Source organism: Myodes glareolus, chromosome 7 (assembly GCF_982192425.1).
Source record: "Myodes glareolus chromosome 7, mMyoGla1.1, whole genome shotgun sequence".
NCBI classification, from domain to species: domain Eukaryota; kingdom Metazoa; phylum Chordata; class Mammalia; order Rodentia; family Cricetidae; genus Myodes; species Myodes glareolus.
In genome coordinates, this window is record NC_142032.1 from 38,782,229 (window position 1) to 38,797,968 (window position 15,740).

Consider the following 15,740-nt stretch of genomic DNA (forward strand, 5'->3'; position numbering starts at 1 on the left):
TGATATACTTACCTACTAGTATACCTCTTAATGAAAAAAGTGCGTGCGTGCGTGCGTGCGTGCGTGCGTGCGTGCGTGCGTATGGTGACCCAACCCTAGATCTTCTGTAAGCTAGACAGGTCAGCTCTTCCAGTGAGCACCACACCACTCCCTAGACAGTTTAAAGCTGTATCACTGTACAAACCTAATAGACCAGAAGAAAACAGTCTTGGACACTGGCCTACTTTTGTTTTGTTAGATTAAGGAACTTCAGCAGGCCTTAACTGTCAAACAGAATGAAGAACATGACCGGCAGAAGAGAATAAGCAACACGCGCAAGATGATAGAGGACTTGCAGAACGAACTCAGGACTGTAGAGAACTGCGAGAACCTGCAGCCTCAGATTGATGCCATCACAAGTGATCTGAGGCGAGTTCAGGAGGAGAAGGCAGTGTGTGAAGGAGAGATCATTGACAAGCAAAGGGAAAAGGAGATGCTAGAGAAGCAGAAACGGAGTAAGTTTCTTGTGGGCAAAAAATGGTTTATAAAATGGAGCCTTGCTTATTTCTTATTCTCACCCCCTCATACTGATTCTTAGCTAAAACTTGAGATGTGTGGTCATTTAATCTGTCTGTCTGAATGCTAGGTACATATAGTTGAAAGAAATTCAGGGAGAGTGGCACTCCCCTTACTATCTCAGTGTTAGCAGTTTGTTGTGACAATCCTGCTTTTATTATCACATCATATTTCAGTGTTGCTTAATTAACTTTAAATACCTTAGTTTTCTGTTTTCTCTTGAGTCTAGATTTTATCTCAGATTTATATTATATTATTTATCTAGATTTTATTCTCTCTCTCTTTTTTGTTTTTCGAGAAAGAGTTTCTCTGTGTAGTCCTGATTGTCCTGGAACTTGCTCTTGTAGGCCAGACTGGGCTCAAACTCACAGAGATCCACCTGCCTCTGCCTCCCAAGTGCTGGGATTAAAGGTGTGCGCCACCACCTGACCTCTTTTGTATTGTAATTCCAAAATTACTATATTAGTAATGCTCACATTTTTATTGTCAATTTTGTCAGTTCTTGTGAATGTTTTGTATGCTCAGGTACTAATGTAGTACTCCCATCCTTACTTTTCATATTCAAGCCTCTCCTATATGTGATTTCTGTTTGAAAAGTAAAGCTTTATTGAGGACTATAATTGCATGTACGTTCTTTTTGTTTTTTGATTTTTTTTTTTCAAGACGGTTTCTCTGTGTAGCTTTCGTGCCTGTTCTGGAACTAGCTCTTTCTTATAGACCAGGATGCCCTTGAACTCACAGAGATCCTTCTGCCTCTCTGCCTCTCTGCCTCTCTGCCTCTCCGCCTCTCTGCCTCTGCCTCTGCCTCCTGAGTGCTGGGATTAAAAGCACTACCATCACCTGGCTGTATATGCTTTCTTAACAGTTTTACTTCTAAACAGCCAAGTGCATTATAATTGAATTGACTTTTATTGATAATATTTTTTATTTTAATTCTTTTTTTTTTAGAAACATCATTTATTGTAGCTTATCTTTAAATTAAGAACAAGTTGTTATTTGTATATCTGGGCATGCAGTTGCCCCTAGGCACACATGGAAGTCAGAGGACAGTCTTCTGGGGTTGGTTTTATTTTCTTACCACCATATGATCTGTGGATGAAGCTGAGGTCATCAGGCTTACATAATGAACACTTTCATCTCCTGATCGTCTCACCAGCCCAGCATTTTCTTAAATTTGGAAAGAGAAAAATACAACTATTTTTAATATTGGGGTTTTGTTTTTTTTTCAATTCTGCATCTTGCTGTCCTGCTTTCATCTAACCAGGTTGTTTCCAAGGCCTCATCCAAGGTCCTCACTCATCTGGGATTTGTCTCATACCACTCCTGCACTAAGTAAATCTGTTCCTGAATTTCGTCATCTTTCCCCAACCGTCCTCCTCTCTTTATTTTCTTATGAGTTTAGATAACTTTCTAAGAAGAGATACTGAAAATTAATTTCATTGTTCTTGAACTACCTGAGAACCTTTTAAATTTAGCATTTCCCTTTTTCTTGATTTTGTTATATATTCAGCTATATATTAAAGGTGCAACTGAATATCCATTTTTTTTCTCTCAGAATTAAAAAAAATCTCAAGGCCCTTGGTACTATTTTCTGCTAGAAAAGCTACTCTTTTTTTCCCCCCAAGTTCTTTGCCTTTCAGTAGCTTCAGGGTCATTTTTTATCTTAAGAATTAAGTGATTTTTAGAAAGATTTTAGAAGATTTGTCATGGGTGGTATTTATAACCTAGATTTAAGATATTCTCTATTGTTTACAGGTTGATGTACTAATGTTTTCAGAGAAATGATACTTTTCCTTCCAATTTTAGGTGTGGGTGATCATATCATACGTTTTGACAATCTAATGAATCAAAAGGAAGATAAACTGAGACAGCGGTACCGGGACACATACGATGCTGTCTTGTGGCTCAGAAATAACAGAGATAGGTTTAAGCAAAGAGTCTGTGAGCCCATAATGCTCACGGTAAGAAATTTTATTCCTTTTTGTAATATCAGTCACTTTTACTATTAGGAAATTGTAGGTTTTTGTTGATATAAGAAGTCTTATTCTTATTATGAGCCTGGGTTTTTGTTTGCTTGTTTGTTTTTGTGTTTTTTGAGACAAAGTTTCTCTGTGTAACCTTGACTGTCCCTGGAACTTATTCTGTAGCCCAGGCTAGCCTTGAACTCATGAGATCCACTTGCCTCTGCCTCTCTCTTAACTGCTGGAATTAAAGGTGGAGATGTCCACCACCTAGCTAAGACCCTGGTTTTTCATCACTGGACTTGTAAGCATTGCATGACTAAATCCATACATAAGTTTTTTTAAAGTGCCCTTGAACCATACTAGTATATAAGCCTATGATTTTTTTTTTTTTTTTTTTTAAGAAAGAGGTTTAAAACTGAGGGGGCTGGAGAAATAGTTCAATTTGTAAAGTACTGGCCATGAAGACCTTGGTTTGATCCCCATAAACTGTATGTAAAGGGGAAAGAAAAAATCTCCAAAAACTGTCTGTAAAGGTGGATGTTGGCGATGGCATGCCTATAATCCCATCACTGAGGAAACAGACAATAGGATCTCTGGCCAGCCAGTCTAGCCAGATTTACAGCTCCAGGGTCAGTGAAAGACTCTCCAAACCAGATAATTTGCAATGAAATTGAGGGAAATACCCTATATCAACCTCTGGCATCTGCATGTATGTGCACACAAAGGCACACACACCCCATAAAAGATAGGAAATGGGATTTTCTAACCTACAGTTGTGCATATAGTCGGCTTGCTTGACTAATGTTTAGATTATTAGATTAAAAACTGTTTAAGAGGAAGAAAGCTGCTATAAAAATGTTGATACGGGATGATTGACAGATAAGCAAGAAAATTATCTTGTATAAAAAGCATTCTGAAGATTTTGTGAATGAAGCAAATAATTGATATAATTACTGTGGATCATCAGGAATAGAAAAACTACAGCAAATAATTTAGTGAAGTTTGGTCGTGAATTTAATAGAGTAATTTCCATAAACTCTCAAGTAATTAGTTTGACTTTATAAAGGGATATAAGAGTAAGAAAACACATCCCTTAATGGTGATTTACTAGATATAGATAAATAAGATTAGAAACCCCCCCCCCAAAAAAAAACCAAAGAATAATTTTTCTTGGGCAATTTTTCTTTGAAAAATCATAATTTATCTTTGCATAATTCATGATGAGCCCTATTTTCTCTAACCGTACTTTATTAAGATAGCATAGATTTAATTCTTATTATATCTGATATTAGTAAAATTTATTTCCATAACACATTCTTTTCTTCACAGTTGCATGTGCCTATAATCTCAGTTCTCAAGCAGCTGGGACAGGAGGATTTAGAGTTTGATGCTAACCTCAGCTACATGGTTCCTTTCTAACCTGGGTTACACAGTAAAACCCTGTCCTCCTAACCAAACAGAAACAACAGCAAAGAGAATATTTTTCCAAAATTAGGAAGATAATTTATATTTAGTGTATTTTCATTATTTTAATCTATTGATAAGGACTGTAAAAATCCTTGCTATAAGTTATAATGCATATAGTTATTTGCTCTTTAAAAAAAAACACCTCAGTAATAGTTCAGAACTTAACCAGATTTGTCATCTGATTGTCTAACTGTATAACTCATCTTCAGCATACATCACTAGTTGGAGTATATTTACATTTTTAACTACATCTGAGTATTTAAAATAAAAAGATGTATTCTACTTTTTCAACCTTCATGTAGTGACATTTCACTCTTCTTGCTTCTGTTTCCATTCGTATTTGTATGTATGTGCACTTACCTAACCCGTCAAGTCTGCCTGAAAATGAACCTGCATCGGCATATTAAGAATATATACATTGAAAATGTCAGTCATATAGCTTGTTCTGTTTCTATGATCTATTTCTAATGACTTCAGTCTAGAGCGGGAAAATTTAGGACAAGATTTAGAGATACTAGTCTCATAATAATATTTATAATAACAACTATACCTTATATTAACAGAAGTAATGTGCATAATGAAGAAAATTCTTAAAGATACTGGTAGGTGAGATAAATTACCTTTTATTTTCACAGTAGAATTCAGTTCAACCATTAAAATACTGTTGTAGGGTCTGGGGATAGATCATTTGATAAAGTGCTTGCAAAAACCTGAATTTGATCCCCGAGAATCCATGTCAAAAAACCAACCGTGGTGGTGTGTTTATAATCTTAGCATTAGGGAGGTAGAGGCAGATGGATCACTGGGGCTCTCCATCAACCAGTCTAATCTGCTTAGTGAGTACCAGGCCAGGCAGAGTTTGAGGAACCATGATGATTGCCCTCTGACCTCTACTTAAACGCATGTAGACGAACCTGCACACCTGCATACATATAAACATAATGCTACAGGTTAGGTCTAATAATAAATGAATGCGTTTATAACATGTTAATGAATTATAAAGTAGGTTGAATATGTTATGTAGAAATTTTTCATTTAAAAAATATGAAACAGGAGACTGCATCAACCAGATGATATCAAGAATGGTATGTCTGCTATGCCTGCCAGTCTGTAACTTACTCCTTTGTGAATGTATAACTGTAAAATTCTCTTCTATTAGAAGTTTAGTTTTTACTGAATACCAGAAAGAAAGGAACAGGATTCTAAGAAACAGGAAGCTGAAGAACCAGTGCCATGTATAAATTGTACTTGAGGATATGCATTATACCTGGAAAAAGGGGAAAGTATCCACTGCTACACTGGCACTAACTGGCTAGTAACCAAAATGACTGTGAAATTTCAAAGAATTACATGAACTGTTTACACAAGATGAGGGCTTTTGGTTCTCAAATGGAAAGATATTTCTAATGAATACACCCTGGAAAAAGTTGAGAACCAAATCATGTCTGGCTCATCCATAGCAGTTGTTTTTGTCCATTCTACTTGGAGTGAATATCAACTTACATCTTCATTCATTTGCACTTCTTCCAGTAGAGTAATTGAATATAAAAAAAGTGTGAAATGACAGGCACCAGATGTTTGTACAGTGTGTACTTGGATGATCATATCTCACAAAGATTGGTGTCTGTCTGTATTCCCATTTTTCTACATTTGCTGATGTTTTCTGGAGAATAGTATTGGCCAATGTTTAGGTAAAAGACATTTATTTTTTTTAGCCATACTTTCTCTCTCTTTTTTAAGGCAGTTTTAGAAATTGCATCTAGGGCCCATTACATAGTAGGCAAGTACTTTCCCACTGAGATATATCCCCAGACCAGAGCCCTGGTCAGAAATAGCATGTTTCATAGTAAAGCATCCTGTGTGAACACCTTGTCTTTCATCTAGCTCTCCTGTGAAATCTACTAGACAGCACTTTCTACAGTGTCTTTGTTAGTGAAAACTGTATGGTTCTTTGCTTTGCATTTTGCTCATTCATGTGTAATAAATAAAGATTTAATGTTCTTGAGACAGTTCTCCACTTACCTGTCTTAGTATCTTCCATAGAATTGAGTCACTTGTGCTGTAATATCTAATTAGCAACTATTTTTTAACATGTTAGTAAAAGTTGTGTGTGGTATATACCTATAATACCAGGACCTATGAGGTTGATGTTAGAGAGGATCACAAGTTTGAGGCCTGGAGCACAAGCCACATAATGAATTGCAGGTAGAATCACATAGTAGAAAAAAACACCCTAGAACCCTAAATAAATAAATGTTTTATCTATGCAAGTCTTTCGAAAGGCTTCAACAGCTGACCAACATAACACGTTTTTTCCATGTGTCTTATGAAGGTTTTATTATGGTTTTATACCTGTGAACTATTACCAAGTGTAATAGGAAGTTTTTGTCAAGATTAAGAAGGAAAGTACTGAGTTTAAGGGAAGATGAGAACTGTTTATATTCATAGGTAGCAGTCTCCAACTCCAGTGAGTTAACCAGAGGGAAACTAAGGTTGTTTCTGAGATAATTAAAGCTCATTGTGCAGCAGATCTTCATATGATTGTTCTGAGTAAAAAAAGAAATGTTTGGAAATTAGGAGTAAGTTTAATATAATTGAATACATCCAAGATATTTGCATATGCTCTAAGATTATCAGTAGGTTTCAAGAAAAAACTAATTTTTTCCCTTTTTTTTAGATTAATATGAAAGATAATAAAAATGCAAAATATATTGAAAATCATATTTCATCAAATGATTTAAGAGCCTTTGTGTTTGAAAGTCAAGAGGATATGGAGATTTTCCTCAGAGAGGTAACTACTAACCAACACTAGGTTCTGATTGATAAGGCACCTTCTGATTTTCTCCTTTATGAGTTTGTGTTGACCGAGGTTTCTGTCCTGCCCGGTCCCACAGCCGTTCAGTCCCAAAGAAACACACGAAGGTCTACATTAATCATAAACTGGTTGGCCTATTAGCTCAGGCTTCTTATTAGTTCTTATAACTTATATTAGCCCATAATGCTTGTCTGTGTTAGCCACAGCAAGGCAGTCACATCTTGCTTTCTCTACATCTGGGTGACAGCTGCAAGTTGAACTTTTCCTCTTCCAGAATTCTTCTGTTCTTGTCGCCCCACCTATACTCCCTGCTTGGCTACTGGCCGATCAGCATTTTATTAAATTAATACAAGTGGTAAGTCTTTACATAGTACAAGTCACACAGCAGATTTGTAATTTCTTGGTGTGCTCTGAAAAAATAACACCTTCCTTATCCTCAATATATTTACTTATTTTTATTTATTTATTTATTTGTTTTTTTTCGGGGCAGGGTTTCCCTGTGTAACAATCCTAGCTGTCCTGGAACTAGCTCTTGTAGACTGGGCTGGCCTCGAACTCACAGGGATTCACCTACCTCTGCCTTTCAAGTGCTGGGATTAAAGGCATGTGTCACCACTGCCTGGCAAGATTACTATGTATACAGTGTTCTATCTGCATATATTTCTACACACTGGAAAAGAGCAACAGATTTCATTATAGATGGTTGTGAGCCACCATGTAGTTATTGGGAATTGAATGCAGGACCTCTGGAAGAACAGTCAGTACTCTTAACCTCTGAGCTACTCCTCCAGCCCCCATACTTACTTTTTTTTTTAATGTTAATGAGATGAAAGAAGTTTTAGAATGTTAATATTTTCTTCACAAGTGAGACTCCTTCATTCTACTGCCTCAGCATTGTTTTATCTTTTGCAGTATGTAAAAGGTTTGTGGTTCGGGTTTGAGGGTTTGATTTAGTTTGTGTTTTTATTCCTTTTGGAGTAGAGATAGTTTTGGGTTTGTTATTTGTGGGGTGGGAGGGTGTTCGTTTGTTTGTGCTTTTTTTTCCTATTTTTGAGACCAAGTTTTCTACTCACCTAGAAGTCACCGGTTAGAGTAGGCTGGCTGGCCAGCGAAGTCTAAAGAGATCTGCCTATCTCCACCTCCCCTCACTAGGATTACAAGTGTGCGTACATACCCCACACACCCTCTATTTGTATGTTCTCCAGGGGTCAAACTCTGTCCTGTGCTTACAAGGCACACACTTTACCTCTTAAACCCTCTCCCCAGCCCAATGTATGTTTTACTTACTAAATGTACGCCTTATGGCCTGTCTTAGGGTTTTTATTACTATGACACTGTGACAACTCTAATAAAGAAAAACATTTAATTGGTGCTGGCTTACAGTTCGGATGTTTAGTCCATTATTGTTATAGCAATGAGCTATGTGTTCCCCTTTCTCCGCATCCTTGCCAGCATGTGCTGTTGTATTAGTCAGGATTAACTAGGTTAACTGATTAACTAGGGTTAACTGATGGGGTGAACATATATACATATGAAAGGGCCTTATTAGAGTGGCTTACAGCCCAAGTAGTCCAATAATACTGTCTCCTGGTGAAAAAGCCAAGGATCCAATAGTTAATTTAATCCACCAGACTAGATATCTCAGCAGTTCCAGTCTAGTGCTGGAGTCCCAGGGAAGTTCCATATATCTTTGAGTTTTCTGTCCATGTTGGAATCCCAATGAAGTAGGTTCTAACACCAGCAGAGGAATGGCTCAAGGTAGGACTTGCCAGTGAGAGTGAGAGTGAGGGCAAGCACACAGAAAGCACAGCTCCTTCTTTGATGTCATGTGGGCTGCCACTAGAAGGTTTAGGGTGGGTTTTCTCACCTCACCTGATCCAGCCAAGAACAGTTCCTCACAGGTGAGCCCAGCTTCTTATGTTTTAGTTGCTTCCAAATGTGGTCAACTTGACAACCAAGACTGGCCGTCACAGCTGTCATTTGTTTTATTGATTTTTGCCATCCTGACTGGAATAATATGAAATGTCTGAGTAATTTTAATTTACACTTCCTAGATGACCTAAGGGTGAAGGTTTCTCAGCTATTTGTTTCATTTTGGAGACTTCACGCCCTATTCTTTTCAATTGGCTTGTTTTCTTGATGTTCTACTTTTTCTTACTATTCTTTATATATTCTAGATACTAACCCTCTTCCATGAGTGAGTTTTTTATTTTGGATATTGTATTTTTTTTAATCTAGTGTTTCTGTTAAAATCTGTTTGCTTATTATGTGCGCTAGGGTTGACCATCTGTTTATTCAGTATGGTAATGGTTTTCTTGAATAAGCTTAACTGCTTAAAATTCCTGTGTGTTAAATCTGACATTTGTGTTCCTGTGAGATCAGTGTTCTCTTAGTCAGCTAACCTAGCCAATCAGTAAGCTCCATGTTAAGCAAACTGCTTTTTCTCTTATCTATGGTGGCATTTAATTCTTATACATAAGAATTTTTATTGTTCACTGGAGTTGCACATCATACCGTTACGATCAGTTAGTTCCCTTCTAAAGAGACTGACTAGCAACGAACTGAATTGGACTCAAACATCAAAATGTTTGCAACCAAAGCAAGTGCGTGTGAGTCTTTGTGTGTGTGCATGCGTGCGTGTGGAATCCAGAGGTCGACCTTTTGGTGTCTTCCTCTCTCCATCCAGATAATTTTTTTTTTCACAACAGAGTTTCTTTGGTTTATGGTTTTGGTTTTTGGTTCATGGTATAAAAGTGCTTGCAATGGATACAGAACTCTGGAAGGCCAGTCATAGGAAACGTCACATTAATTTTTGAAGCAGAGTCTCTTGCTTAACATGTAGCTTACTGATTGACTAGGCTAGCTGGCTAATATGTTCTAGGAATCCTCCTATCTCTGTACCTACCCAATACTTTGGTTATAGATATACGCTGCCCTATCCAGCTTTTATGTAGGTATTAGGGTTATGAGCTCATGACAGGCACTTTATATAGTGAGCCATCTCCCTGGCCTCTCCTGTTCAGGCCTTCCCACTTCTGTTTGTTGCTTTTTCATGATCCACTGGGATTTTTCCATACGTTTATAGCTGAAGGATCAGTCAGAGATTGAAACAGGTTTGAGTATTCTGAGGCTTCTCATTTGTCAGGATCCTGACAAGAATTTACCCTTTAATTTACATGTTCATTCTAGCCACCACAAATTCCATCCTCTGATTTCTTCAAGCCACAGCTACATTTTTCTACCTAAATTTCCATTCCTATAACTCTCCTGCTAGATTAGTTAATGCTCTCAAGTCACAGAAACTCAGATTCTAGTTAGTTCTATCCCTCCAATTTGTTTTCCTAGTACTTTAAAGATTATTGTTTGAAACTTTGCCTAGAGTTTATAATTATTATTGGCAGATAGGTAAACCCAATACAAGATAATCTGTTATTAATGAAAGTATAACTGCCATCTATATATTCTGAAGCCATTTCTGGACATCCTGCTTCATCTGAAAATTCAGTACATATTTCTGAAAGAAATGGACTCTTGGATGGCTGTAGGGGCACATACCTGTAATCCCAGCCCTTGAGAAACGAGGCAGAAGATTGTAAGTTTAAGGTTAACCTGGAGTTTGTAGTAAATTCCTGTCCACAGAATAAGTAAGACCCTGTCATGAACAGAAAAACTAAAAGCAGAGAACCTATAACATAGAAAAGCTCAGATTGAATTTAGAGGGACTAAAATTAATGGGAAAAAATAAAATATGATGCTTTGTTTAAATTTCTGATCATCCTTGTATTGCCAGTGGGAATATGTTGACTTTAAAAATTATTTCAGTTAAGCACATGGTAATTAATATTGTCTTTTTCTTGTATTCAGGTTCGTGACAATAAGAAGTTAAGAGTAAATGCTGTTATTGCTCCCAAGATTTCTTATGCAGACAAAGCGCCTTCAAGATCTCTGAATGAGTTAAAGTAAGTTGAAAATATTATTAGAACAAATTCAAACACTGAGTCTTAAGTTACTTTTAATTCTTCACATAATATGTTTGTTATAAGCTGTCTAAGTCTGTCTTAGGAGATCTGCTGAAGTATAAAGTTGGGGAAAGTTCAGGCTTAGGTATGTGCCAAGTTTCATGTTTCATAAAGGTGATTTTTCAAATTAGTAAAACAGCATTATATTAGTTTTAAAAAACATACTAAATATCTTTTACTGAAGGTAAAAGACATAGGTTAGCCATTGGAAATAGGGAGTAATGAATCATTTTCTAATGCAAAAATAATTTCTGTATCAAGTTGTGGTTGCACACACCTTTAATCTCAGCACTTGGGAGGCAGAGACAGGAGGATCTCTGTGAGTTTGAGGCCAACCTGGTCTTCAGAACGAGTTCTAGGACAGCCAGGGCTGTTAAATAGAGAAACCCTGAGTTAAATAATAATAATAATAATAATAATAATAATAATAATAATAATAATAATAATAATAATAATTTCTGTAAGGGCTAAATGTAAAGAAACAGAATTTTATACAATATCTAAATATCTGATCTCTGGATATAACTAGACATTCTTAATATAAAAAGATTAAGAATAGGAACAGAAAAAGATAGTTTGCAAAAAGTATAGATTGTAGTCATAAAAGGCTTAGCAGCAAGGAAGAAAATAGCACAAGTGATACTAAAATGTAAACAGCCCTTTCCTCTGCTGTTGTTAAAATGTGTGTCTTAGTTACTTTACTTTCTTTATTTTTTATTACTTATTTGTTTGTTTGGTTGGTTTTGGTTTTTGTGTTGTTTTGGGACAGGGTCTCACTGTTTAGCTCTGTCTATTCTGGAACTCACTATGTAGACCATTCTGACCTTGAACTTACAGAGATCCACCTGCCTCTGCCTACCAGGAGCTGAAATTAAAGACATGCGCCACCGCCTCCAGCTTTAGTTATTTTCTATTGCTGTAAAGAGATACCATGATAAAGACAACTTATAAAAGAATTTAATTAAGGGCTTGCTTGCAGTTTCATAGGATTAATAGAACCCATGACCATCATGGTGGGGTGCATGACACCTAGCAGGCAGGCATGGCACTGGAGCAGTACTGAGAACTTACATCTAATCCACTGACACAAGACAAAGAGAGAGAAACTGGACCTGTGTGGAATTTTGAAACCTCAAAACCCACCTCCAGTGACACCTCCTCCTTCAATACAACCACACTTCCTAATCCTTCCCAAACAGCTCTACTAACTGGGATCGAGTATTCAAACGTGAGGCTATAGGAGCCATTATCATCCAAACCACCACACTATAATTTACTTAGTGCTTATTGACTACTTGTCTGCAATCAGATTGTATGTCTGTGAGTGTGCTTGTGTGTATGCCTGTGTGTAGAAGACAGCCTCAGTTATCATTTCTCATGCTTTCCCATCCTCAAGCATTTTTGTGGTTTGGGGGAAAGGACAAAGTCTTCTACTGTCCTGGAATTTACCAGGTGTCTTGCTTGAGACCCCAGTGATCCACTATCTTTATTTTTCCATGGGCATAATAAGCCAATGCCACCTTGCCTGGAGATTTTCCATGGGTCATGGGGTTTGAACTCCAGTTCATTGCACCCAGACTTTTTTGTTGCAAGGCAGGCATTTTGTGGAAAGCTTTTCCATTGGGATCAGCAGCTCACAAATAACAACACCAAGACTTATTAGCTATGAAAGTTCAGCCTTGGCTTATGCCTGTCCCACTATCTCTTATAACTAAATTTAACCCATTTCTATTAATCTATGTTCTGCCACATGGCATTACCTCTCTTCCATCTTGTGCATCCAGTTTCCTCTCTGTGTCTTGCTAGTGAATCTGCCTTTCTTCTTCCCAGAGTTCTCTCCTTGCCCAGAAGTCCACCCATACTGTCCTGCCTAGCTGTGGGCCACTCAGCTTCTTCTCACATCAGTCACAGCATGCATTCCATACGGTGTACAAATAGCCCACAGCAGCACTCCATCTCCTGAGCCGTCTCCTCAGCCTAGTAGTCAGATTTTTACAATAGTATTTTAAGAAAACAGGCCAAATCTGTCCTTTTCTTTTCAGACAGTATGGCTTTTTTTCATATTTGCGAGAGCTATTTGATGCACCTGATCCTGTGATGAGTTATCTTTGCTGCCAGTATCATATTCATGAAGTTCCTGTGGGAACCGAAAGGACTCGAGAAAGAATAGAACGGGTAAGAAAGTAAAGATTTAAAAACTCTCTTTGAATTTAACAGTTGTAGTCGGACATAAAACTGTGACTTTTAGCTAATATTTTATAGTAGAAATGATGCAGAATTACCTAGAACAAATTAGTACATACTTTTATTTTTAGCAGAATTGAGTAAAGTTAAAACCTAGAATGTCTGGATGCTCTTAGCTAATTCTACCTTGCTTTTTTAAAAATATTTGTTTATTATGTATACAATATTCTGTCTATGTGTATGCCTGCAGGTCAGAAGAGAACACTAGACCCCATTACAGATGGCTGTGAGCCACCATATAGTTGCTGGGAATTGAACTCAGGACCTTTGGAAGAGCAGGCAATGCTCTTAACCTCTCTGAGCCATCTCTCCAGCCCCCCTCTACCTTGCTTTACGTGTGTGTGTGTGTGTGTGTGTGTGTGTGTGTGTGTGTGTGTATGTATATACATATACATATATATATATATATATGATGATTTAATCTTTAAAAATCCTACACTAGATTATCTTTCAAGTGTCCTTTAGAATGTAGACAAGGATATAGGTCTATGCTGGTAAACTTTCACCTTCTTAAAGCTTTGATTTAAGACTGTTTCAGTAAACAAATGGCCACTTTTCATAAGATCTTATTTTCTTAAAGTTTTTTGCAAACAGAGACAGAACAAATCTTTCTTAGAACAGGCTTTTCTTTTTATTTATAAGGGGTTTGTTGTTCTTTGTGTTGTTTTTGTTTTGTGAGACAGAATGCCATGTTCCCAGGCTCTCCTTGAATTACTGTGGAGCTGAATCTGGTCTTGAATTCCTTTATCTTTTTTCTCAGACTGCCAACTGCTAGGATTGCAGTTATGCACCAGCACACCCAGCTTGGGCTATTTGTTTGTTTTTCAAACTACTTCATTTATGTTTTGATACTGTATGTGAACTGAGAATTAATTACAGACCTACCTGCTTCATTATCCTCCTTTATGTTTCAAAAACATTTACCTGAGATACATTAACACATTTTAGAGACATTGATTAAGAGTGTTATTTTAAGTCTGGTGTATTGGTCTTCTAGAATTCTCCTGGTTTATGTTCTTAATTCTTTTTTTTTTTTAAGTCAAACAATGTTTACTCTTAGATAGATATTTGAAATGTAGTAATTTGTGTTCTTAATTCTTTAGTCCTTTAAAGCATATATCATAGTTTTTATTAGGATGTTTATGATTCCTACTTTACATTATAGGTAATACAAGAAACTCGATTAAAACAAATTTATACAGCAGAAGAAAAGTATGTGTTAAAAACTTCTTTCTATTCAAATAAAGTTATTTCTAGTAACACATCCTTGAAAGTAGCCCAGTTCCTCACTGTCACTGTGGATCTAGAACAAAGAAGACACTTGGAAGAACAGCTAAAGGTTGGTTCACTGCATAGTTATTAAATTATTGGCTGGATTTTTAATACTTTGGAACTTTAAAAGTTTTTGTTAACAATTTGATTGTTCCGTAGGAAATTAATAGAAAATTGGAAGCAGTGGAATCAGGACTGGTGACCTTACGTGATACGAACAAGCATCTTGAGCTCAAAGACAATGAGCTGAGACTGAAAAAGAAGGAACTTCTTGAAAGAAAAACCAAAAAAAGACAACTGGAGCAGAAAATCAGCTCCAAGCTGGGAAGGTATCTTGTAGCTTTGGGAGCGGAGCTCAACAAAACACAGCACGAGAGCCTACTAACTAGTTCAATCTTATGATGTCAACAGCTTATAGTTATTTCTAAAGTTTTAATATTAATGCTCACGTTACAGTTGTTGTGCATAGGACAAAAAGCAATCAGACTAAAGTGTTCTTTCCAGACCTTTGAGCCCTTTAATGCCTATGAGTATAATTTAGAGTACAGTTAGAAATTATATTGATACAGGAAAATGGCAGTTGAAGATTCTTTCCTAGGGCCTGTGAATTCTCCAGCTATGGGTAATTGGCTAGGTTTTATATTACCAGGCATGAAATACCTCCTATTGAGTGGACCTTAAGTCCAATTAAATAGCTATTGGTTTTCCCCCAAGATAAAAGTGTGACTGTTGCACTGTTGAAGATATTTTGCTGGTCTGGTAAATATACACAGACTGGGGACATTTCACCAGGCCACCAGGCCCACCCGTAGATAAAGAGCTACAAGCAGCCAATGGCTGCTGAGAAAGGGAGAATCAGTTTTCTCAAGGGAAGAGCTTCCTGATAGGTTGTCTAATCCCAAATGGTCAGCCCTAAATACATGTGCATATGAAAAACACTAAATGGACCCTCTCTCTCTCTCTCTCTCCCTCTCCCTCTCCCTCCCTCTTCCTCTCCCTCTCCCTCTCCCTCTCCCTCTCCCTCTCACTCTCTCACTCTCTCACTCACACACACACACACACACACACACACACACACACACACACACGATCATAAATCGTAAATGTGAGAGGGCTGGGGTATAAAGTAGCTGGAGGTGGTTAAGGAAGAGTGGAAATGCTGTGAATGCAGTAGTCTACTGATTTCTTGGAAAATAAATTTAGATTAAAAGAAATGGGAAAGTCAAAAATATTTAAAGAAGAAAACAATAAAATAGGCTAGGAAAATTTTTGTGATTTTTTTTTTAATCTTTTTTTAAGCAAACAGTTTCCTTTTTAGATTTTCTTTTTTAATTTTTGGCCTTATCACCTGAAGGTGATAAGGTCCTTCACTTTAATACTATGTTTAATTGTTGATAAACCATT

At 37.0% G+C, this 15,740-nt stretch overlaps 1 protein-coding gene across 3 annotated transcripts in view; it reads left to right on the top strand.

Moving 5' to 3' along the window:
* Smc5 (structural maintenance of chromosomes 5) overlaps positions 1-15,740 on the top strand; it is a 72,928-nt gene that overhangs the window by 31,731 nt on the left and 25,457 nt on the right. For all 3 annotated transcript variants that reach the window (XM_085693724.2, XM_048438714.3, XM_048438715.3), the window contains exons 9-15: positions 239-494; positions 2,362-2,516; positions 6,664-6,777; positions 10,666-10,760; positions 12,863-12,995; positions 14,230-14,403; positions 14,496-14,665. In XM_085693724.2, coding sequence (XP_085549850.1) covers positions 239-494; positions 2,362-2,516; positions 6,664-6,777; positions 10,666-10,760; positions 12,863-12,995; positions 14,230-14,403; positions 14,496-14,665 — 1,097 coding nt within the window. The remainder of the gene's footprint in view (positions 1-238; positions 495-2,361; positions 2,517-6,663; positions 6,778-10,665; positions 10,761-12,862; positions 12,996-14,229; positions 14,404-14,495; positions 14,666-15,740) is intronic.